The 26423-nt window shown below is 36.2% G+C and overlaps 2 protein-coding genes across 3 annotated transcripts in view; one reads left to right on the forward strand and one right to left on the reverse strand.

Moving 5' to 3' along the window:
* Positions 1-26423, reverse strand: part of PRKG1 (protein kinase cGMP-dependent 1) — a 1321998-nt gene that overhangs the window by 753738 nt on the left and 541837 nt on the right. The gene's annotated exons all lie outside the window — the stretch shown is intronic.
* LOC129045118 (low molecular weight phosphotyrosine protein phosphatase-like) lies at positions 22615-26305 on the forward strand. Its single transcript, XM_063669966.1, has one exon. The coding sequence runs from the start codon at positions 24983-24985 to the stop codon at positions 25457-25459; it is 477 nt and encodes a 158-aa protein (XP_063526036.1). The 5' UTR covers positions 22615-24982; the 3' UTR covers positions 25460-26305.

Consider the following 26423-nt stretch of genomic DNA (forward strand, 5'->3'; position numbering starts at 1 on the left):
AAGTTTGGTACAAATCTACTATAATTAACAAAGAAGATAATGTTTGTCTATATTAGACAGATACAAGGACTTAGAAATAAATAAATCCAACTTATGTTTTTTAAAATGATGGGCTCAGATCAAGACATGGAGTCACTGCGTTCAAGTTTTTGGAGACATAAGCCCTTTGTGCTGCTCTGAGTCAAAAGGCCAGCAATATGCAGGTTATCATCAGGGGGACAATAGAGAAAATACTGCCCTAACCTTGCAGGGAGCTGTGGGGCATCAGCTTCTGGAACACTGTGTCTTTTTCTAGCCACTGTCCTTTCAGAGAACAATTTGTTCTTCCAAATTGTTCTTTCATAATTTAGGCAAAGCAGGTTATCAGGAAAGACAAAACAGCCTATTTGTAGGGATAAATATTAAGAAATCAATCTCTTATTTTTGGTCTTGGAAATATAAAGCTTAAAAAAATGAATTAAGCCTTAATAATAAAGATGTCATGAATATGGGGAACAATAATTCATTCACTAACTTTGAGGTGATAGCTTTTTGTCATAATAGGGAAAGAACTTGAAAGGAAGCTACAAAAGGTAACATTGATTGTACACAGAACATACTTTAAAATTATAAAGTTTCTCAATTTAAGAGACAATACAATAAGCATTGACCAGTTTAGGGGACCTATAGAAATTGGCAGATTACAGGTAACATAATAATAGATTGGTAAGAGAATATGGGGCACTTCTCAACCTTTTGAGATTGATTTTTTTAAAAGACCATTACTCATCAAGTATTACTGGGAACTACTATTAAAATCTAATTGCTGTAAGGACTTGTGGCCAAACAAATTCAGTCATGAGATCATCTAGACAAGAATCAGAACTTTCAGTGGTCTATAAAATCAAACATAATTCTTCTAATTGGCTATACTATATGTTCCATAAGGACAGCCTCTTATTTACTACTGTATCCATAAATATTGGCAAATATTAGGTTGAAACATACAAATTTGCTGACGTTCAACCACACTTGAACTATAAAACTTGTAATTTTGCATGATTCAACCCACAAGTCAAAGTTATTTTACTATTTTTAATATATTAAATAAATGAATGACAATCTAGATGTTTTGACTGATATATTTTATAGGATCAATGAAAGTTCTTACTGATAGGGAAATATCCTTGCAGATGTGAATATTCTCAAATGCTCAGCTGCCCTGCTTTGACCTAGCTGAACAACTTTCAAGTTTGAAGACTTACAAATTTATAAAAGTCATTTATTCCATGTCTGTATGTATATATTAGGGTGAATATAAAACCTGTCTGTGATGAGGCTCTTGTTTTCAGGGTGGTTACTGCCCCACTGGTAGAGGCAACACCTACATATGTATAATAAGCAATGCCATTGGTCACAAAGTCTTGCACACACAGGAGGTTCAACTAGAACTGCTCAGTTTGGGTTTTAATAAGACTCAATAATAATTCAACTTTCATGGAAAAGGCAGAACTTAACCTTGTCTTCATCTATGAGTAAAATTTGTAGGCAAAGTATAAAGTGGAGGCATTTTTTGATATAAGACTGAGGCAAGAATAAGCAAGTGTGTGGGGATGCCCATGAAGCCTTTCTAGCCATAAGAGAAGTTCTGTCTTGGAGAGTCACGGATAAAACTGTGGATAAGTAGGATGAAATTTCTGTGCAAGGGGCTGAATTCTAGGTTTAGAATATAAAATTTATTCATTATGCATAAAAATCTTCAGAGGTTTATGAGAAAGAAGTACATAGAAAACCATTAAAGTTTTTAAGTAGAAAGTGAACTGAGTTTAAAGATTAGTTCAAATTATCAAAGACTATACTTGCTAAAATAAACTATTTGTAGCATATACAGGCTTGTCTCAGTTTAAATAAAGACCAGTTACATTTTCAAACCAGTATTTCAAGCAAGTTTACAGGACACACACACATATTTAGAATTAAAAGTATTACGTACAAGAGGATAAACCGTTTTCTGGTAAGAATTAATACAAATTAGTGTAGTTTTTAACCACCATTTTTGAACTGAAAGAGACAATTACAACAGCTATTAGTCCATTTTCAGACTAAACCTCTATGACGACTGCTTAGTCACTCAGAAAAAAAATTAAAGAAGTATTTTGTGTGCTTATATACACCGCATACACACATATAACAATGTTTATACCAGATTCTACATTTTGATGGAACTTATGCCACTGTTGTTAATATCACGTCTTGCAGAAATTGCATAAGCATAATTATATTTTAAAATAAACTCATGAATTATCTGGCTAGAAACACAAATAGCAATTGTGAAATATATTGGTGAATGTTTGAAGCAAAAAAAAAAAAAATACCTGTAGATCAGAAAGCACAAAACAGAATAATTTAACCACTGAGTTACTAAGCGATATGCATAACATTCATTAAATAACTTCTATTAAGATAAATGGGAGCCATGCAGCTAAAGCTAGTTCAGAGAAAAAAAGAGAGGGAGAGAAACAGGGGGTGCTGGATGGGGGTGTAGGGGGAAGGGACTCTCATACTGAAATCTTCTGGTGACTTGGGAGGTCAAAAATCATTATAAAGTCGTTCTTTCTTGCAACTATCCATTGATTTCCTATTGCTAACGTGGACTACATATGTTTGTAATATTTTAAGAATACAGTAAAAGCTAGCTATAAAGAAACTCATTTGTACATACACTGGGGAAATGACAAGCCTAATCACAATTCCTTTAATATAATTTTCTATGACAGAACTTGTTATACAGATATTTATTCTGGCAACAACATAATAAAGGGATTCAAATTAATTATTTTGCTGCTGTTCTTCTGTGTAAATTATTTTTAAGCTTGTTGTCCCTACTTCTCTAAGAAATAGAAATTGTCTACATATTCTGATTAAGTGTATGCCCCAGGAAGGGATGGTTTCCATCCACCAAGGAAAATGTGCTCTATAGGAAAAGAGCTGGTTATTAACAAAGCAATGAAGAGCACTCACACAGTTGCCAGCAAGTCACAAATTCCCATGAGGACAAGTTCATTACTAATACCAGGCCAAGGTATAGTAACACATGGCATACCCGCACTAGAGAATAAAAGAAACTCCTTTCAAATGTAGGTGGAGTTTAGTTTGAAGAAAATTGTTGAATTTGATCTTTATACATGAAGGCTGATTGCAGACATTGGGGGCAGGGGAGGATGGCATTTATTTTTCAAGTAGATTGTCTAAAATTTTTTTATTAGGTTTTAATATGCACATATTAAGTGTATTATGACCCTTATGACCCATTATTGACATACAAGGGCAGATAGCAAATAAATATGAGTCATATCTGGCAATAGAAAATACACAGAAATAAATACTGTATCACTGGGATGGAAAGTGCAAATTAAAGGGAAATTAAAAAAAAGAAACCTCATTGTGGTTTTGATTTGCATTTCTCTGATGGCCAGTGATGATGAGCATTTTTTCATGTTGTCTGTTGGCTGCATAAATGTCTTCTTTTCAGAAGTGTCTGTTCATATCCTTTGCCCAATTTTTGATGGGGCTGTTTGATTTTTTCTTGTAAATTTGTTTAAGTTCTTGGTAGATTCTGGATATTAGCCCTTTGTCAGATGGGTAGATTGTAAAAATTTTCTCCCATCAGTTAGAATGGTGATCATTAAAAAGTCAGGAAACAACAGGTGCTGGAGAAGATGTGGAGAAATAGGAACACTTTTACACTGTTGGTGGGACTGTAAACTAGTTCAACCATTGTGGAAGACAGTGTGGTGATTCCTCAAGGATCTAGAACTAGAAATGCCATTTGACCCAGCCATCCCATTACTGGGTATATACCCAAAGGATTATAAATCATGCTGCTATAAAGACACATGCACACATATGTTTATTGCGGTACTATTCACAATAGCAAAGACTTGGAACCAACCCAAATGTCCATCAATGATAGACTGGATTAAGAAAATATGGCACGTATACACCATGGAATACTATGCAGCCATAAAAAGGATTAGTTCATGTCCTTTGTAGGGACGTGGATGAAGCTGGAAAACATCATTCTCAGCAAACTATCGCAAGGACAGAAAACCAAACACCGCATGTTCTCACTCATAGGTGGGAATTGAACAATGTGAACACTTGGACACAGGAAAGGGAACATCACACACCAGGGCCTGTCGTGGGGTGGGGGGAGGGGGGAAGGATAGCATTAGGAGATAAACCTAATGTAAATGTCAAGTTAACGGATGCAGCACACCAACATGGCACAGGTATACATATGTAACAAACCTGCACATTGTGCAGATGTACCCTAGAACTTAAAGTATAATTTAAAAAAATCAAAATGTTGATTTTATCCATGTATTTTACAGATGTTTCCATTGTGTGACATGAAGAACATGTGGCTAGATTGTCACCATTCATAACACAGAATAATTGTTTACACAGGCTGCCAGAGAATGAATTGGAAAGGGCATCCATACTTACAAATTATATAAGGAGAGTTTTCCAAATCCCTGTTAAGTCTCTTCCTCTCTGAGCTAAAGCTTCCTTATTCTGTCAACTTTGATTTGAAGGACAATCTCCAAGACCATCTCTATGTTAGGGGCTTTGTTCACATTTTTGCTTTGTTTCTGCCCCTGTTCACCCATGGCAGTAAGAAGTGGCTTTATAGCCTGAGGAAAACCTTTCTGTATGGTTCACACCTAGTCTTCACAGCAGAGCAGGTGTTCACAATCACTGAGACCTCAAATGGTAAAGGTTTGAATTAACAGGCTGCACATTCTGCACAACTGGTGGCTGCTGCTTTTAGCTATGCTGCCATCTGCAAAACTTTTAGTAATATCTATAGAAGCTTTATCTTTCAGGTATGTAGTGGAGGAAAAACACTGAGCCCCACTACTCTCTCTACTCATAGGGTTACCTGCATGTGGATGCTATACTTCTTTTGTAGCCTGTGATTATAGTTTTCAAACATCCTCCTCATACTGTTGAATACTGAACCTGTGTCAATTAATATGCTGTTAACCAGACATTTCCATGGTGTTTATACAAATTATTTTAATCACTGACAAAAACAAGGTTTCATTTACTGAATTTACCTCATCAGTCCTACCTTTCAAGAATTTAAAACTCTTTATTGTTTTATAGATGATATCATGAATTACTGTAATGTTTAGACATTATTCAATTTGACAAGCACATTATATCCTCAGTTACATTATTGGTAATGTTAGATGGGACAGGGCCAAGTTCAAAACTCTATTGCATAACCCTACAAGACAGCTTTCCAACTGCACTGGGGTTGATGTTGACCCCAAAGGGGCCTGCACAGTGTAGTAATACATATCTGACTCAGGAATTAAGAAACATAGTTTTGAATGCCAGATGCGCCACTCCTGTTTATGGGTTTGACATCAACTAAAACACTCAATGTCCCCCATGTTCCTATGTTGTCATTTATGACAAAAGGAAGAATCAAAACGTTAATGTTGGCAGGGTCATAGGCAATTGTGTAATCTAATCTTTTATTATAGATGTGCTAAGAGGTCCAGATAGGCTACAAAACTTGCCTAAGGCCACACAGAAAGAGAAGGCAGTCTTCAGATGGCTAGCCTGGTGCTCTCTCTCCTTTCTATTTCCCACTGTGGTAAATTAGAAAAATTATAGGACACAAAATGGTTTCCAGCCAGACTGCTTCAATAGTTTGCAGACTATCATGCGAAATACAAGCCTGGAAACAAACTTACCATAAAAAAAAAAATGAACCAGAGCTCCAGCCTCAGTTAAGCATTGGCACTGGCCCCAGCATGGAGTTAAAAACGAAGATTTCATTTCCTTATTATTATTGTTGTTTTAAATCAAAGAACATAGAAGAAAGATTACAGTTTGTCAGTTACTTGTAATGGTTGGGAATAGGAGATATATTCCAGCATTCCTACTCATTACCTGGGCACTAAATCTCTCCAAGCCTCAGTGTCCCCATTTAAAAACAAGGGTAATAGTAATCTCCGTCATAAGATTATTAGTGGGATAAAATTGGTGGATGCATGTAAAGTACTTAATGCAGGACTTACAAGACACGGAACCTTCCAGGCATGTTAGTTGCTGTTATGTTTTTTCTGGTGCAGACCCTCCAAGTTCTCTCTCTCTATTCCTTCTCCTATTCAGTCTACTCCAAGAGCATTTTTCTGGAAAGAGTTTGGGGTAATTCACATAATGGCTTAGTGCGGAAAATGCTCTGTGCTTATATGGAAACATGATTCTCCCGGTAGGTCAGATCTGACAAATCAAGGGTTTCTAAAGAAAATTTAGTCTCATCTGTCATCTAATCCCATCCTGTAGTTACTAATGAAGAGCCTGGGCTGACTGGGGTCAAGAGCCTGGAGTGTCTCTGGTGGTGCAGAACAAATCAAAGCCACAAGAAGTTTGGCAAGATATCTTTACCATGAAAATAATTATCCAAACCTGTTATGCTGCTAAAAATTAGTAAGTTCTATCTTACATTTTACATTTATAAGGCATATTATTTTAAAAAGATTTTAAAATACTAGTGAAAGTAAATTGGAGGTGAACCTAGGCATCAGTTAAATGATATTTCTGAGCAAAATATTTGAAGACTAATCTATTCTACAAAAAAAGGTTTAATTTTTTTTTTCTGAAAATAAAACTTCATTATCTTTGCTTTTAAGCAATTGGAATGAATACTATAGAAACCATGAGTGATCAATATAAGTAATATTGAGCAATATAATGCAATATCAAAATCTTAAACTAAGTGATAAACTTCACTGATTTTATTTGACCATTACTCATTTTCTTTATTGCTTTTCCTATGCTTTTAATGCAGTTTCTTTTAAACCTCTGAATTGTAATCACAGCTTTATTTGGTAAGAAAGCTCAAAAGAATAGCATAGCAATTGAATATCGATCCATGAACATGGGATCCAAGAAATAGTTTACTCATCTATCTGTTTACTTTAGTCCTCTAACACAGGGGTCCTTAACCCCTGAACCAAGGACCTGTACAGGTCTGCGGCTTGTTAGGAACTGGACTGCACAGCAGGAGATGAGTGGAAGATGAGTGAGCATTACCACCTGAGCTCTGCCTCCTGTCAGATCAGCAGTGGCATGGGATTCTTATAGGAGCACGAACCCTGTTGTGAACTGCTCATGTGAGGGATCTAGGTAGCATGTTCCTTATGAGACCAACTAATGCCTGATGATCTGAGGTGGAACAATTTCATCCTGAAGCCATCCCCCACCCCAACCCTGCTCTGTGGAAAAATTGTCTTCCATGAAACTGGTCCCTGGTCCCAAAAAGGCTGGGGACCGCTGCTTTAACATAAAAACCTCCACACAAAAACTACTATACTGGGCCGGATGTGGTGGCTCACGCCTGTAATCCCAGCACTTTGGGAGGCCCAGGCGGATGGATGATGAGGTCAGGAGTTCGAGACCAGCCTGATCAACATGGTGAAACCCCGTCTCTACTAAAAGTACAACAATTAGCCAGGAATGGTGGCACGCACCTGTAATCCCAGCTACTCAGGAGGCTGAGGCAGGAGAATTGCTTGAACCTGGGAGAAGGAGGTAGCAGTGAGCCAAGATAGCGCCACTGCACTCCAGCCTGGGCGACAGAGCAAGACTCCATCTCAAAAACAAACAAACAAAAAACAAAAAAACTACTATACTGGAAAGATGAAAAAGAAATAAGTGTAGGTTCAAACAATAGTCATGATTACTTAAAAGTATAAAATAAAAGCTCAAATATTCTAAATGTGAAATTTCCCTGACATACATAGCATGCATTGAATGTGTATGTATATGAACAGATGTAATTTTATGTATATTATTTATCTATTATCTATCTAATTTATTGAAACAAATAAGCAATTAGGTATCTTTAGATCATACCTAAAGATACGATGTCATCACACACTGGTTGTCACTACTACTTTGACATTTACCATTGTGCCATATAGAATTATTCTTACTCAATATCCTGAAATTTTTCAGTTGACTTGGTTGAGATGCTAATAGTCTACAATGATGTGAATGTAAATGCTTTATAATAACATAAAAGAGAATAGTTGTTACAGGATATATTACTGCTCAGAGCTTATGTATTTTAAAACTAATGAGATCATACCATAAAATTTTAGACAAATCATTAGCTTCTAGACACTTTTTGTGTAACATGATTATAGCTTACTTCCAGAGTATCCAGCAATATGTCCAATTTGTATGTACCATGGTATCTCAGCCTGACATTTTTAACAAATGCCTACAGTTATAGCAGAGAAAAATTCTTGGTTAGTACTCTTGAGCCAGGTAGCAAAAAGATCATTTGGTTCTGTAACTGAGAAGACACACACTTATCTCTTGAGCTAATAAGAAACATATTTTCAATAAAAATCGACTTGACAGAAATAAAGCAATTTTAGTGAAGGCAAAAGAAGACATTGTTAGAAATAACAAAATATTTAAAAATCTTTTTTACATGCCTAAAATAATTCCCATTGATTTTTGCTAAAATTGTGTAAACATGTCAGAAATGAAACTATTAAGATTTCAGGTAATCAACAAACTAGTCAAAAATTACTTGGTTGAATACATTTGAAGTAGGACAAAAAATTCCTTTCATCCTTCTAAACTGTGACATTTTGACCCTATCTCCTCTGGTGGAAGTTTTTTCCTTCTGCTTTCTTCTCGCCATCAATATATTAAATATAATCAGTGTCATACAGCAAGGCATAAAGTCCTTAAAAGGAATTCATTCGTGCACTTAATAATTTGGTTTGAACATCAGGGATGTGTGAATGTTTTAGAAGTCAGTCAAGTCTTGAGAAAATCATTCAGGTCAGCCTATAGCTCCAAATGCTTCCCAGAGATGTATCAGTGTTTTGCACTAACTGAGAAAAGATGAAATCCCTATTTGGGAGACAATTTTGCTTCATGCCCAATCTTTGTACATTGTTTTAAGAATATAGGGATAACTTACATATCTTGTTATTTCTTGCAATTGCTTTTTTTTAAGATGGTGAGCATGTTATTTTTGGGTAGACTCTTTCATCTTTCCTTTAGTTTTATGTATGGATCCAGTTATATTTACTCTGGGGAGTATAATTATGAATCCATCACTTTTTTTACAATGAAACAAATAAATGAAATTAAATCCTAACAATGAATTTAGCAAATCGCTATACTGTGAATACTGTGTATTTTAAAGAACATAAATAAAAAGGCAAAATCATTTGAAGTTACTCAATGCATAATTATTTTTCAGATTCAGTTATGCTGTATAAAAGCAACTCAAAACAGATAAAATTAATTTCCTCTATTACATAACACCAAATCAATTTGCAACACCTAGTTTTTCAAGTTTAATGAAATAAAAGTACCTTTGCTTCCATTTATATGTGTAAATACACATATATAAAATCCATTTGATGGAGTGGTTATGGAAAAAAAAACACAATTACTGAAGTAGATAAATGTTATTGTAAGTGGCCTAAGTAAAATAAAAATGGTATGTGCAGACATTTCTATAACACCAGCAGTCTAAGGTAAGAGGAGATAAAAACTGAACTGTGTTTTTAATTTGGAAATTATTTAGTGGCTGGAAAAGTTCAGGTCAACAAATTATTTTCTTCTTCTCTTTTATCTGACCATTAACTGAAGCATAGATACCATAGAAAACTATTAAAGAGATTTATTTTTTTTTTTTCATTGTTAGGGTTTCCAAATGATAACTATGTGTAGGGTTCACATTATGCCACAGTCAGGTATGGTAGAATTTTCAGACATTCATCATCTTTTTTATCCTCCATAACAGCCCGTTAATTTAAAAATCAAACTGGTTTTCTATTAGTTTTGTATGTGTGTCCAGATGAAAAAGAACATTATGAATATATAATGTGATGATCATTATATACTATATAATATATAATACATTATTATATATTATATATCGTATATTATATATAACATTATATCATATATAATATATAATACATTATTATATATTATATATCATATACATATGTTCATCACATTATATATTAATAATTTTCAGCGAATTGCATTACACAAGCTGAAAATACTTCGGAGGAGTATCTTTTGTACTGAACATCAAAAATAATAAAATGCTACTTCTTTGTCTTCAATTGTCGAAATTATGCACATGATTAAGCTACACGGACAAACACATTATTGTTTGAACAGTTGCTACTAAGATTATGAGAGAAATGGTGCAGTGTAGTACAGGGAAATGGGCCTTGGACTGGGGAAGGCCTGAATTTCAATCCTAGCTTTGACACTTACTCAATGTTTACTAGTAGATACATAATTTAACCTGTCTGATACTCAGTTATCTCATTTGGAAAATGAAGACACTAAAGCAGAATATTTTTATACATTTGTCTAGCTTAAAACTAAGATTAATTTATCTTTGCATGTGAGACACTCACAGAGCTTTCATATAAATCAGTAGTTCTCAAAGTGTACTGTTCTTGTTTGTTACCCGAAGAGATTTAACTATTACCTGTCCCTAGAAGCAGGCCCTGAACAATTAAAGAATACTCCCCATGGGTGGAGATAAGGCACTGGCATGTTTTAAAAGCTCCCTGAGTAATTTTCTTTTTTTTTTTTTTTTTGAGACAGACTCTTGCTTTGTCACATAGGCTAAAGTACAGTGGTGCAATCTTGGCTCACTGAAACCTCTGCCTCCTGGGTCCAAGTGATTCTCCTGCCCCAGCCTCCAGAGTAGCTGGGATTACAGGTGTGTGCCACCATGCCTAGCTAATTTTTGTATTTTTAGTAGAGACAGGTTTCACCATGTTGTCAGGCTGGTCTCCAACTCCTGACCTTCTGATCCACCTGCCTCGGCCTCCCAAAATGCTGGAATTACAGGCGTGAGCTACCACACCTGGCCTCCCTGAGTAATTTTAATATACAACCAGGATAAAGTGATCTGTCTTTAGAGCCCATTCTTAAAAATAGCAACACTCCCAATAGAGGCAGTATGATATGTATGTAAGTTAAGAACTTCATTTTCTCATTTCTGGGCATTCATTTTCTCATTTATTTACTAAAAATTTATTATTCACCTATTAGATGCTATGCAAGACATTAGGTACAAAGGACACAAACATTAAAAAGTAAACAAATCACAATTCTTGCCATCATGAAACTTATTTCAGCACATTAAAAAAATTTTAATTATAAAAAATTCTTATGATCATTACATAGGTAGCAGCCTGTCAGAACCCATTTTGCACATCTAGCTGCTATTGGCTTTAAAACTTACTATACAGGAAGAATGGACCCGGACATCTACCTTTTACCATAAACAAAAGTCAATTCAAGATGGATTAAAGGTTTTAATGTAAGAACTCAAACTATAAAAATCCTAGAAGAAAACATAGGAAGTACCATTCTGGACATCAGCCTTGGCAAATAATTTATGACAAAATCCTCAAAAGCAATTGCAACAAAAACAAAAATTGGCAAGTGGAACCTAATTAAACTAAAGAGCTTCTGCACAGCAAAAGAAACTATCAACAGAGTAAAGAGACAACCTACAGAATGGGAAAATATATTTGCAAACCATGCCTCAAACAAAGCTCTAATATCCAGAAGCTATAAAGAACTTAATTCAGCAAGCAAAAAATAACCTATTAAAAAGCAGGCAAAGGTCATGAAGAGACACTTCTCAAAATAAGACATACAAATGGCTAACAAACGTGAAAAAACATTCAATATCAATAATCATCATGGAAATGTAAGTCAAAACTTTTTAATACAGAAAGAGCCCTAGGATGAGTGTCCTTTCCCAGCACTGCTGTTAGCTGATGTGTGACTCTGGGCAGATCACTTAACTTCATCAACTTCTGTTTTGTACTTCTTTTTATGATTCTTTCCACACAAAACAATCACTTCGTCGCATTAGTATCATACCCCCTATGACCTGGACAAATTGGAAATACAGTTTCAATCTCTTTCTCCTTCTCTTTAATTTATAAAAAAGCATTGATTTTAGGCCGGACGCAATGGCTCATGGCTGTAATCACAGGGCTTTGGGAAGCTGAGGCAGGTGGATCACCTGAGGTCAGGAGGTCCGGACCAGCCTGACCAATATGGTGAAACCCCCTCTCTACTAAAAATACAAAAATTAGCCAGCATGGTGGCGTGCGACTGTAGTCCCAGCTACTCAGGAGGTTGAGACAGGAGAATTGCTTGAACCGGGAGGCGGAGTTGCAGTGAGCTGAGATCGTGCGATTGCACTCCAGCCTGGGCAACAGCGTGAGACTCCGTTTCAAAAAAAAAAAAAAAAAAAAAAATCATTGATTTCAAAATCCTTTCTTTTTAATCTTTAAAAAATTGTATATTTTTGTGTTTTATTCTTCCCCTCTCTTTTTAATTTTCTTGATTGTTGCCTTCTCATTTAAGCTACTACATTTGAAATATTAACTAATTGCTGATAGCCAAGAAAAAGTTAAAAGATAAAACTACTTTCTTATAACAAAAATTGATTTATTCAGTTGCTTCCAAACTTGTTTGATGTGAATCAGATCATAAGACACAAAACACTTTAAATTGGGTTTCTTCTTTACTTGCTGTCTTCTTTTTTTAAAAAAAGTCTCACTTAAGTTCTGATTGGTGCAGTTTGCTTGGTAAAATATAAAGATCCTGACACATTTGATCATTTAATGTCATTTTGTTATATTCTACCTTGGCAATTTTTATGACTAGGAAACAGAGATAATATTGCATAGGGAGAAGAAGGGGAAAATAGATGCTGAATTGTAATATGTTAACATTTCCTATGCTGAATTCCACTTTTATTATGAGAACACACCACATAATGTTACCTATCCATAAAAGACCAATTGTACCAGTATATTGACTTACCATTTAGAAGTGAGTTTAAACTTTGTTTAAATAAAATAGATTGACTATATGCACCACACCCAAGTCTCAAAGGCATACTTCCAAAGTACCCCTATCCTTTCCCAAAACACTTCTATTTTTCTGTGATAATTCATATTCATAAAGGGTACATCAATTATTTTTTAAAATATTGACAAAAACCAGATAACTACTTTTTTTGCTTGTTGGTTGGCATGATATTGATTTACAGAGATTTATGTATAATAAAGTGAGCAATATACCATTCAAACCAAGTTTTATTCTGAAGGGGTAAATATATTAAATCAAGCAAAAACCTGTAATATATTTCACCAATCCTCCTAGATAAAATTAGTTATTCACTTCTTCACTACTTATTTTTAAAATAAATACATTTTTTCTTGTCATTCTTGGCTATTTTATCACATAATAGCAACCATGAACCATGATCTGGGCAGAGCTGCCTTTCTTTCTTTTTTTTTTTTGAGATAGAGTCTCGCTCTGCTGCCCAGGCTGGAGTGCAGTGGCATGATCTTGGCTCACTGCAAGCTCTGCCTCCTGGGTTCACGCCATTCTCCTGTCTCAGCCTCCCGAGTAGCTGGGACTACAGGTGCCCGAGTAGCTGGGACTACAGGTGCCTGCCACCAAGCCCAGCTAATTTTTTGTATTTTTAGGAGAGACGGGGTTTCACCATGTTAGTCAGGATGGTCTCAATCTCCTGACCTCGTGATCCGCCTGCCTCAGCCTCCCAAAGTGCTGGGATTACAGGTGTGAGCCACCGCACTCAGCCCAGAGCAGCCTTTCATTTTCATTTTCTCCTTGTTGAATATCGGCAATTTCTCATTATGCAAAATACCTTTTGCATTTAATAGACAAGCAATTAATCACGAAATTGAATTTGTAAGTTGATTGACTGTATATTTTAATAACCAGAAACATCACTTTGTTCATATACATTAATGAACAAATACACCTGCACAATTACAACTTTAATTGGGTATTGGAAATCCCTTTTAATAATCCTCTTCTCAGTCTTATTCATAAGGAATTTTATGAGCCTACTAGGATTGTAGCCTTCTGCCTTCTCTTTTCTTTCTTTGGCCCAAATCCTATTTCTTTGATCCTGCTAAGCATAAATTTTACCCAGCTTTGGATTATATGGAAGATCATCTGAGTTTGAATCATGCTTTTCCTTTCCCATAGCTTTATGACTTTGGACAAATCATTTCCCATCTCTTGCCCTTAGTTCTCTCATCTGTGAAATATCAGGGTTAAGCTAGATAAAATCGGCAGTTTTTGTAACCTTCCAATTCTAAGACAGAACAACTTTTCGAAGACTGTTTTCCAGCAATAATTTTCAGGTTTTCACCCACAACTGGAAGCTCTCCTGGTGAAAAATTGTAAAGTTCCAATTAAAAGTAAATTAAGAGTTTTCAGCTTTGCTTTAAAGATACATGGATACCCTTGGCTCCAGAATATATAACAAATGATTTTATAAAATATTCAGTTTGTTTGAGGAAGTGGTAAATGTTTGACAACTGGCTTTTGTTTTTGTTTTTGTTTTTTTTTTTTTTTAAAGCTTTTAGTTGAATTGTTCGCTGATTTCTGTGGCATAAATACCCCCACCATGGCTAATTTCAAGCTGTCAGCACAATGTCACTGAAAACTGAACACGAAATTAAATTGATATCAGGTGCAGAATTGGTAAGCTGTTACAAGCAAGTTCAGGCCATGGAATCACCGAAGACAATCAATGCTTGAGGGTCAGGGACTTAGTTCCAGTACTATCTCTAGTTTTATGTGAGATTTTAGGCAAATTATATGATCTTTTCAGACTCTTGCTTCATCTATCAAATAGAGGAAAGCAGTTGTTCTATCTTCGTGGCTATAATAACAGATGTAAAAGAATTGTGAAAAAGTTAAATTCCTTGCCAAATGCAAAACTACTATTACTTTTATTGAAAGGAAAAATCCATATTTGATAAATGCATTTAAAAATAACTTTTAGTAAACTAAAGTTTCAATTGTACTGATTAACTTTCCATTGCAAGAAATAGAAATCCACTGAGGCTAACTCAAGTAAATTCAACAGAAGAAAATTAGTCATTTCTGTGTCATCTGAGAACATGAAAGCCTCACAGGTGGAGGTCAGTCATATTTTCTCGGAACTGTCAGGTTCTCCATCTTTGGCTTTCCTCAGTCTTTTCTTTCTATGCTCATACATTAGGTCATTGCTAATAAATAGCTTTCTTGCCCCCAAGCTATCCTGCTCATCAATACCCAATCATGGACTCTCAAATTTGAAAAAAAGAAAGAGGATAAAGAAAGGGAGAAGGGGAAAGACAGAGAAAGAGAGAGAGAGATTGATTTAGGTGTTTGCCCACTTAATAAAGTCAATAAATTTGGGAAAAGTGTATGTCCCTGTCTCAAACAGGAATGGCCAGGGATAAGATCCTCAGGGGTCAAAGAGCTGCGTTATGTGGTTATAGCAACCACAGAAATAACATTGACCAGCTACTGGATGCTACTTCTGTGAAGCCATTGGTGTTTTTGTGAGGTCAAGAGCTGTTTGTCAGTAATGAGAAATCCAGAGAAACACTTAATTAGCACTAGCTTTGCCTGGTGGCCATATAATGTCCCTTGAGATTCAGCTGAGGCATGACTGCTGATTTAAAAACTCACTATGATATTAAAATATCAGTAAAATAATATAAATTCACTTGGAAATCACATCAGGAGTTGGAATGAAAGGGAATCATGCTTTCGTAGGTCCCGTGCTTCAGGGAAGTCAAATGACATAGCTTAAACCAACCAGAAAATTGTATATGGGGTATTTTCACAAGAGTCAGGGATGTGAGAAGCTGCAGATTCATAACAAGTAGTGTCACCTGAAATAATAGGATCTTTATGTCTCAAGCCTTTTTAGCACTTTATAAACCACAACCCACTGAAACAATAGTAGCCTATAGATAACATATGAACTAAGGTATGACAATAAGAGCTGTCAACCAGTTGAAAAAGCTCTCCAAGCTCCTGCTGCAGCTTTAACTTCCCTCACTGAGAGAGGTAACAGGTAGGTCAAGAAACAAACAAGAAAGTAGACAAGTGAGACATACTCTGCTAACATAGTAAGCAAAATTGAGATGAACTGGTTTTTGTAAAAGTACATTCTTTCCAGCAGACTGGGACTAGCAGAAATTGCGTGTCCTGATTGTCATTTTTTAAAAAAAATTCTTTGGCCGGGCGCGGTGGCTCATGCCTGTAATTCCAGCACTTTGGGAGGCCAAGGCGGGCTAATCATGAGGTCAGGGGTTCAAAACCAGCCTGGCCAACATGGTAAAACCCTGTGTCTACTAAAAATACAAAAATTAGCTGGGCGTGGTGTCGGGCGCCTGTAATCCCAGCTACTCAGGAGGCTGAGGAGAATCACTCGAATCCGGGAGGTGGAGGTTGCAGTGAGCTGAGATTGTGCCATTGCACTCCAGCCTGGGGACAAGAGTGAGACGATGTCTCAAAAAAAAAAAAAAAAAAAAAAAAGAATTATTTTTGTAGTCCAAAACAGTGTTTCTATTCACAAGGGTTAAACGTGAAGGACTTTGACAGGTGGCAAATTTGCTCTGGTATAAAAATATATACATTGCATTAAATATAGATTTCAAAATAATAGGTCAGTTTGAAAAGGGTGAAGGGCTCTACTTTTTATTCCAGGTATTATTATTTCTGCAGAGTGAATCCACATATGAGATTCAATGAAGCAGACAATTCTACAACCGGAGCTTCAGTATTATGTACCTATTATGTTCAGTGTTTTATTTTGTTACTTATTGAATACAGTTATACAGTGCCATGAAAACGCTGATTATTACCGTCAAGATTATCTTAAAAAGTTACCATCGTTCCTTTAAATTTGTGACTTTTACAAGCTTATTGCATACTTCAATTTAAAGGCAAACAAAGAGGAAGGAGTAAAACCACTGTGGGCTATAATAGGACCATTTACAAGGCAGATGCTCAACAGCAGTAATTACGATTTTTATGATTTATATTGATTTTTATACTGAGGAGTAAAATTGAAAACCATTATGGAGGGTAACTATTTTGTGCTATTAACCTATGTTTTTCTCCTCTCAGTATTTATGATTTCTTCTTACCCCCATTCCATCAGAAAATTGGCCCTGTGCTCACTGACTCAACAGAGAGATCTAGTGGGACAGAAAATAGAAATTTATTGCAATTCACTCTGGCTTTGTGTTTCCAAACCCCAGGCCCATAAGGAGATTTAGAGCACTTACAAAACTGGTAAGAGAAACAGAATCAGCACAGAGAACAAATATCTTCAACAAAAACACATGGGAAAAAGGGTTTCCCACCAGACAAAAGGAAATTTCTTGGGGTAGGTGGAAGGTCATGTGTGAGAAGAAAGGGAGGATTCTTGGCAGGCTGTGTGGGCTTCCTGGCAGCCTTACGGGAGATGGAAAAGTTTGTGTGATGCATTAAGGCACATGGGACCCAGGCAAAATATCAACAAAGGATTCTGTGTCTTCAATATGGAAAATAAAGAGCAAAAGGCATTGGTGATCATGACGACGGTCACCTCAGTTGAAACTCATATGGGCAAATGGCTCCAATACAAAATGCAGAAAATAGGAGAAGATTTAAGAACAAGAGTGTGATTTGGAATAGCCTGGCAGGGAAACCTGATAAATAATGATATTCTTATGAGACATACATTATTTGAAAGGTCAGTAAATTTGATAAACTACTTGAAAATATGTATCTGGACACATAAAGCTTAAATTTTTTCTTATGCAAACTATAGATAAATGCTATGATTCTAAGGATGCATGAAAAAGTAATACCAGTATAATGTGGAAGAGGAAGTACTAAAAATTAAATAATGCAATCTGAATAGCCAGTCAGCAATTGCTTCCAGACTAGTTAAAAAAGAGAGCAAGCATCTCCAGGCTACTTAAAAAAGAAAGCAGGCTAGGAGGAGACAAGAATAAGTACAATTAATTAAATCAATAAAGACTTAATTTATAATGTCATTAGATCAGAATTATAAAGTGACAAACTCCACTACAATAACCATCCCTCACATTTAAATAGAGCTTTATAAAGTGCTTTTACATATGAGGTCTGTTTAAATCTTCATAATTCGATGAAGTATATAGGACAGCTATATAAACAAATAACTAAGATAATTTCAGTAGTGATACTGCTCTGAAGAAAAATAACAGAGGACTGAGGAGTGTGTGTGTGTGAGTGTGTGTGTCTGTATTGCTATTTCAGTGAGGGGGGGGTCAGGAAAGAAAGAAGTGATGTTTGTGCAGAAACCTCAGTGCTAAGTGGAAAGAGTGATTTGCCATGCAAAGACACAACAAAAGAGTGTTTTGGAAAGGAAGGCAAGTATATTACCAGGGATTGGAAAGATGGGGAGTCTGGCTATAAAGAAGTGAGCAGGTGAGCGGTAAGTGACATTGTTAGAGGGTCTTTAGGAAGAGCATCTTAGGTAAAATTCAGGAGTGTGTATTTCCATATGAGCATGATGATAAGTCACTGAAGAGCTTCAAGCAATGAACAAAATCTGAATTAATTTTTTTAAATGTGACTGGGGCTGCAGTATGGATAAAATGACTGTAAGATGGTTAGAGTGGAATGAAAGACGTCAATCCAACAGTTTGGGTCAGAGAGACTTAGGACTTGAATAGGTTGGTATCACGGAGGTGATGAATTGTAGCTGGATTTGGGATAGATTTTGAAGGTCAAGTCAACAGGATTTGTTGGTGTACTGGACATGGGAGGTGAGGGAAATAAGTAAAGTCAGGAAATAGTGGTGGCCATCTCTTGAGCTAGAAGAGATTTGGAGGTTGTGGACAAACTAAGAATCTTCTTAGTTTCTGAATTTTCTTAGAATTTCTAAGAATTTTCTTAGAATCTGAAAGTTCAGGACAGCTACTATCCTGCCTTTGCATGTTAATTCCTGTGCATTTAGGAGAAACACTCTCAGAACTTTTATGGATTTTAATCAGTAGGTATGACCTGTTTGGAGAATTCCCTTATTTCCATTTACATTGGGGACAAGATATGTGGAACTATTGTTTCAAGACTTCTAATTATTCTCTTGAATGCTCTCTAGTTGATTGATTGACTTCTGAGTTACTTCCTAAGGGTTAGGAATCCTCCACCTGGGGCTGTCCTCTGCATGGTTAATGCAGTAACTCACATGGGCTTACTTAATTAGCCCTCTGCAAGAGTTATGCCACCCCCTGTCTTCCCCCCACTCCAAGAAGGAAGGATAGCTGTGACTGTTTAAACTTTGAAGGCCTTTTCTCTTGCACAGAGGAACTCAGGATTCACCTCTGAATTTGTTTTTTTTTTTTTTTTTTTTTTTTTTTGCTGTACTGAATGTAATTTAGAAAAACTACGACAGGAAACAGGAAACCTAATGTTCCACTTAAGCCAAGTGATTTTCCTTCAAAAGAAGATAGACAGTCTTAAAATATGCCCTACCAACTTTTCTTTAAAATAATTCTTCCTTTGGGGAAAAAAGTGTATTTAGACAGATTTTTCCCAGTCATCAGCATGCTGTCTTCACATTTTGCCATATTCACACATTATTTTTGCTTAATGTTTTCTTACAATCAACTCACTTTCTAATATTCAAATGAACATTTTAACCAGAACTTTTACATAACTACCACAAATGAAAAATCAGGATTATTTGTTATGAGAGGAGGTACTGACATAAATAAACACAATGAGATTAGTGGCTCTAGCTCACTGTTGTGGTGGGTTTTCCTTGTTTGAGCAGAGTGACTCTTTTATCTCTAGATGATTTTGAAAGCTTCTCCCTAATGACATTTGCTCCCATGAGCTTAGAAGTATCTTTTGAAATTGGATGATAGGGAATATTTGAAAGCAAGACAAGCTACAAACCACCACGGTGTGGGTTTCCTAACACCAACTTCCAAGGTTTTAATGGTCAGTGTATCACAACTGGGAAACACTAAATCATAAACTCTTCAAGTCACAACCCGAGAAGGAGCTAAATTCATAGTATGATCACTTTAAAGCTGAATTTTAGTATTGGCTATCTCTGCATTTACTTAACTAGAGAGATATTTGCCTGGAGTTGTTTGAAATACAAGCTTAAAGACCTCTTTCAAACAGAAATAACTCTTCTTAGAGAAAAGGAAACAAAAGGCTTAGTATAACTCTACTGCTATCTTTGCTAGGATCTAAATTACAATTCCCGGGAACTTTGGCATGAATGTTTAGTTAAGAAACTTTAAAGCGCTAGAAAATTGAATTGTTCTATAACATCTAGAACACTTTTCTATTTATATTGTTTTGCTGAACGATAAGATAAAGTATCACATTTTACTCTATGCATTTTAACAAATTCATAGTTAGCAAGTCTTACTCATATACTTTTTTCCCCCTTGAAATAGACTTTTAACCTTCTCTAACAATTTATTCATTCCTATATATGCTTCAAAATCCACCTCAGCTCATTTCCACTGTTTTTGTTTTTTTTTTTCCTTTTGGTACTCTTGTAGCACCTAATGTCTAGACAGATCATTTGACAATTTGACTATCTAGTTTAATTATTTGTACATGTTTACATTTTATCATCTCATATCTAATATTATGGCTGCATAATATCTATATTATTATATATATAGAATTATATTTTATTATAATATAGAATGTTTGCTCCTTTATTCTTTTTTGTTATTCATTTAGAGTATCTCATACAATCATTCCTCAGCTATGTCTTTATAAAGTCATATGTTTCACCTTTGCCATAGGCTAAAAAATCAAAAGAAATATAATATCCTGTGACACATTAAAATTATGTGGAATTCATATTCTAGTTTTACTGGGAACACAGCCATGTTTCTTCATGTATGTATTTTCTATGGCTCCTTTTATCTAAAATGGCAGTTTGGAGTAGTTCCAACAGAGGCTATCTGTTTTACAAAAAGTACAATTTTTACTATTTGGTCCTTCTAGCAAAAGTTTGCCAACTCCTGGCTCCAAAGAGCATGGAGGAGGTAAAACATAATTATATTCCCACTAGATGACAAGGGCAATATGGTAATAAGGGTCTAATGTACAGAGTAGTCCTTCACAGTACAGAACACCTGAAAATGCTGGATAAAAGAATATTTTTTAGAAAGCATCCTGAGCTGGTAGGAGAGAAAGAAAACATCTGAAGGTCAGAAATGAGGAGCAGGTATAAGGAGACACTGGAGCTGGTGTTGTTACAGACGGTGTTAGCTAAATAAAATGGGCTTTTTAAAAAAGTTTTAAAATAGCAGACTACCTAATCTAGAGTCATACATGTATGTGATAAAACTGTAAAAAGCTAGGAACTTATTATTAAATTTTTTAAAAATGATTACCTCAGAGTAGGAGATTAGGGAAGGGTACATTGGAAAACTCAAAAGTCTTGGCAGACTCAGAACTCTTTATCAGTTCTGCCCCAATACAAATGAAGTGTGAACCACCACCAATGTGAACCATATGCATTAGGTTGGTGCAAAAGTAATTGCGGGTTTTAGCACTGCTTTTAATGGCAAATACTGCAAATACTTTTGCACCAACCTAAGTAGAATTTTCTACTAACCAAATTTTTAAAGTTAAATTTATTTTAATAATATATTTAACTCAATATATCCAAATATTATCATTCAAAATCTAACAAATACAAAAATTATTATGAGATCCTTTATATTCTTTTCTTGGTACTGAATCTTCAAAATTGGATTTGTATGTTTTTCTTATAGCACCCCTCAATTAAAGCTAATCACATTTTAAATGTTTAATAGTAGCCAAGTGGCTGGGCATGGTGGCTTACACCTGTAATCCCAGCACTTTGGGAGGCCGAGGCAGGCAGATCATCTGAGGTCAGGAGTTCGAGATCAGCCTGGCCAACATGGCGAAATCCCATCTCTACTAAAAATACAAAAATTAGCTGGACATGAGTAGCTGTAATCCTAGCTACTCAGGAGGCTGAGGCAGGAGAATTGCTTGAACTTGGGAGGAGGAGATGGCAGTGAGCCGAGATCATGCCACTGGACTCCAGCCTGGGTGACAGAATGAGACTCCATCTCAACAACAAAAAAAAGTAGCTAAGTGTGATGGCTACTTTACTTGGATAGTACATTTTTAAACATTAAGGTTGGTGGTAAGTATATGGGAGTTTATCATTTCATAAGCTGCACATTTCTTTTTTTCTTTTTTTTTTTTAGACAGAGTCTCACTCTGTCGCCCAGGCTGGAGTGCAGTGGCGCAATCTCAGATCATTGCAAGCTCTGCCTCCTGGGTTCACGCCATTCTCCTGCCTCAGCCTCCTGAGTAGCTGGGACTACAGGTGCCCACCACCACACCCTGCTAATTTTTTGTATTTTTAGTAGAGACGAGGTTTCACCGTATTAGCCAGGATGGTCTCGATCTCCTGACCCCATGATCCACCTGCCTCAGCCTCCCAAAGTGCTGGGATTACAGGCGTGAGCCACCATGCCCAGCTGCATTTCTTATTTATTGCATGCATGTCAGATTATTTTTAAGTGCAAGGGAAGATACCTTAACATTTAGAGCCTACTTTAAAATAAACACGTCTTGTCCTCTAAAATTCTAGATGTTAAGGTTTTCCTTCCTTCCTTCCTTTTTTTCCTTCCTTCCTTCCCTTTCTTCTTTTCTTTCCTTCCCTTTCTTCTCTTCCTCCTCCTATTCTCCCTCCTCCTCTTCCTTCTCTTCCTCCTCCTCCTCCTTCTCTTTCTCTCTCTGTCTCTGTCTCTCTCATGTGCACATGCACCACATTCTCTCATCCTTTGTGTGATGTGCTTTATATTGATTATAGATGATTCCGATATATTTCTTGGATCTGCTTAAAGCCCTTATGGAACATTCTTTTTGTTTACTTGGCACAAAACAAATTCAATTAAATATGAACCTGTTTTCTCCCATTTAATGACATCATTTTAAATAGGCATTCTTGAAAAAACTATTTATTAAAAATGTAATTAGAAAACAAAAGTTAATGGTTGAAAAATAACAAGCAGCTTTTGTGTGAGCCTTTGTACCAAAAAAGTATTTTAAGTAGGAATCTGTTAAGAGAAAACATAATGTTAGTATACTGAGCATAGTCAAAGCACTTCCTTTATCATCCTTATTCATTTTAGACTTAACTTCTACAAATGTTTATACATCACCCACACTTGTGAGGAAACATACACAGGGGCAAAAATGGCAGAATGGAATTGTGGGCTTAAATCAGAGGTCAGCAAAACATGGCCTGTGGGACAACTCCAGTAACTTGGCTGTGTTTGTGTGGCACAAGAGCTAAGGATAAATTGTACATGTATTAGATGGTTGAAAAAAATCAAAAGAATAATGCCCTGTGACACACAAAAATTATGTAAAATTGAAATTTCAGTTTTATTGCTACACAGCCATACCCCTTCATTTATGTATTATCTATGGTGTTTTTGTCCAAAAATGGCAGTTTTGAATAGTTCCAACAGAGACTGCATTACAAAACCAAAAATTTTTACTATTTGGTCCTTTTAGCAAAAGTTTGCCAACCCCTGGCTTAAATCACCATTTTTCCCAGATGATGATCAGTTTCCTGTATAATGACTGTATTAGTCCATTCTCAGATTGCCATAAATAAATACCTGAGATTGCACAATAAAGAAAAGATGTTTAATTGACTCACGGTTCCACAGGCTGTACAGGAACATGACAGCCTCAGCTTCTGAGGGGGCTTCAGAGCTTTTACCCATGGTGGAAGGCAAAGCAGGAGCAGGAGTCTTATATAGCAGGAGCAGGAACAAGAAAGAGAGCCAGGGGAGAGGTGCCACAAACTTTTAAACAACTAGACCTCTTGATAACTCACTTACTATCACGAGAACAGCCCAGAGGGGATGATGCTAAACCATTCCTAAAGGACCCACCCCCATAATGCAATCACCCGCCAGGCCCCATCTCCAGTATTGGGGATTATAATTGGTCATGAGATTTGTGTGGGCATACAGATCCAAACCATATCAATTACCAAATTAAAAACATGATATAAATATTTAAACTATGGAAATCATTATTAGAAAACAATTGCAAAGTGATCATTGAGTTTTATGTGTTTATTTTCCACTTTAATGCTTTGAGCTAATAACATGCATCTCAGATTTGCCCAATTTAGAGAAAGCAGAGGTCAGATCTGATGGCAGTTCTGCTTTGTCAGTAGTTTTAGCTATGTCCATAATCTTAAGAGAGTCAGAGCCTCTAGGGGCCTCTGTTGGTCTATAAAACAAATAAGGATAAAGTTAGATTGTCACCATGATCCTTTCTAGTTTTATAACTAATTATGGAGAAAATTAGTTAAGAGAGAAACAGTAAAAAATATTATCCTACAGACATTGAAGTTAACTAGGTCAGTTTTGAGCACTAGGCTTCATGTTTGCAGACTTTGTCAAGAACTTAACAAATTTGCCGTATGTTCAATGAGATAATGTATTGGAGGACTGCTTAGTACGGACTAACCAACTTAAATAGAAAATACATTTGCTGAGCTGAACTGCAAAAATGACTGACACAGGCATCTTATTACTGTTCTCATGGACTCACAGAGATTGAGGTAGAGAAGTCACTGTTTTGACAAGTGGAGATGCTCCCCAAGCAAGCACAGGGTCCCTTGACAAAATGACTGCAGAATTGTTGCCATGTGGATTGAAATGCTGAATTTCACTCTGATTCCTAACATCGCTATTTTAAAGAAATCTAAGCAACTGCCATGTTAAAAAAAAATCATCTTCAACCTCTCAGTATCTGGTGTTGTATAATCTGAAGAAATCCTAACACCATGGACAGAGTTACTGGACAAAACTGTTTAGAAATATTTCACAATAAAGACATTGTTTTGAATATTCCAATGTATCAATAAAAGATAGGATCATTTAAATAAGACTGTCAGGACCCAAGTAATTTGTTGTCTCCCTTGATTTTTAATAAATAAAGTAATAATCTAAAAGCCTTCACACCTTGCTCTGCGCACGGAAAGATGGCGGAACAGGCTACCAAGTCTGTGCTGTTTGTGTGTCTGGGTAACATTTGTCGATCACCCATTGCAGAAGCAGTTTTCAGGAAACTTGTAACTGATCAAAACATCTCAGAGAATTGGAGGGTAGACAGCGCGGCAACTTCCGGGTATGAGATAGGGAACCCCGCTGACTACCGAGGGCAGAGCTGCATGAAGAGGCACGGCATTCCCATGAGCCACGTCGCCCAGCAGATTACCAAAGAAGATTTTGCCACATTTGATTATATACTATGTATGGACGAAAGCAATCTGAGAGATTTGAATAGAAAAAGTAATCGAGTTAAAATCTGCAAAGCTAAAATTGAACTACTTGGGAGCTATGATCCACAAAAACAACTTATTATTGAAGATCCCTATTATGGGAATGACTCTGACTTTGAGACGGTGTACCAGCAGTGTGCCAGGTGCTGCAAAGCGTTCTTGGAGAAGGCCCACTGAGGCAGGTTCGTGCCCTGCTGAGGCCAGCCTGACTAGACCCCACCCTGAGGTCCTGCATTTCTCAGTCAGTGTGTAATCAAGTTCCAGGGCCCAAAGCCCCAGCTCTTTGTTCAGTTGACTTACTGTTTCTTACCTTAAAAAGTAATTGTAGATGGAAATCAGTTGTGTTTGGCAGAAGAATCAATAAAAATCTTTGATTCAGACAGTTTATGGGGTATTTTAAGCATTCTTAGATTAGTTGAACATCTCACTTTGCCCCAGTTACAAAAATAGTAGAACAAGCAACATAAAACAATGAAGGAAAACCTCACTTGAAGGCCCAGGTCAACATCTAAGCCTGTTGAGACTTAGATAATTGAGTCTACCTCTTCAGTAGGTTTGTGTGGATGGCCTGACGGAGCGCAGGTGCCCTCTGCTCCCCAGCGCTACCTCTCTCTTCCCTAGGGCCTTTTATGGATTGACAGTAGCCCTCTCCGTAGGAGCTCACAGTCGAGATTAGAAGTGTTTTAATTTATACACACCCGTAGTGCACACTTGTATATTGAAAAGATAGGGAAGAGAGAAACAGTTATGGAATCAGTCGTTGGCACATTCAATACTTCATGATTTTTGTCGAGTTTACTTCACGAGGGAGTCAGCTCATTGGCTCCCATCTGAACCACTTTGCCTCTGAAACTTAATTACATCCAGAAAGAAGGACACTTGTATGCTAGTCTATGGTCAGTTGAGGAATATGACTGTTTTTATATGCACATGTAACCCAAATGTCCAATATAAATTGGCTTATTTTTAAAAATAATTTTAAAAGTTGGGAAAAGTGTTATTATTTGGCATGCTTAAATATTGAATAAGTATTCATCAGCATTTAATAAATGTATAGGCAGATATAAGGTAATTTCTGTGTATTTTGAGATAATGTCAAAATCATGAATATTTCAAAATAAACTGGGGAGTTATAAAAAAA

This window comes from Pongo pygmaeus, chromosome 8, assembly GCF_028885625.2.
Source record: "Pongo pygmaeus isolate AG05252 chromosome 8, NHGRI_mPonPyg2-v2.0_pri, whole genome shotgun sequence".
In the NCBI taxonomy this organism is placed as follows: Eukaryota; Metazoa; Chordata; class Mammalia; order Primates; family Hominidae; genus Pongo; species Pongo pygmaeus.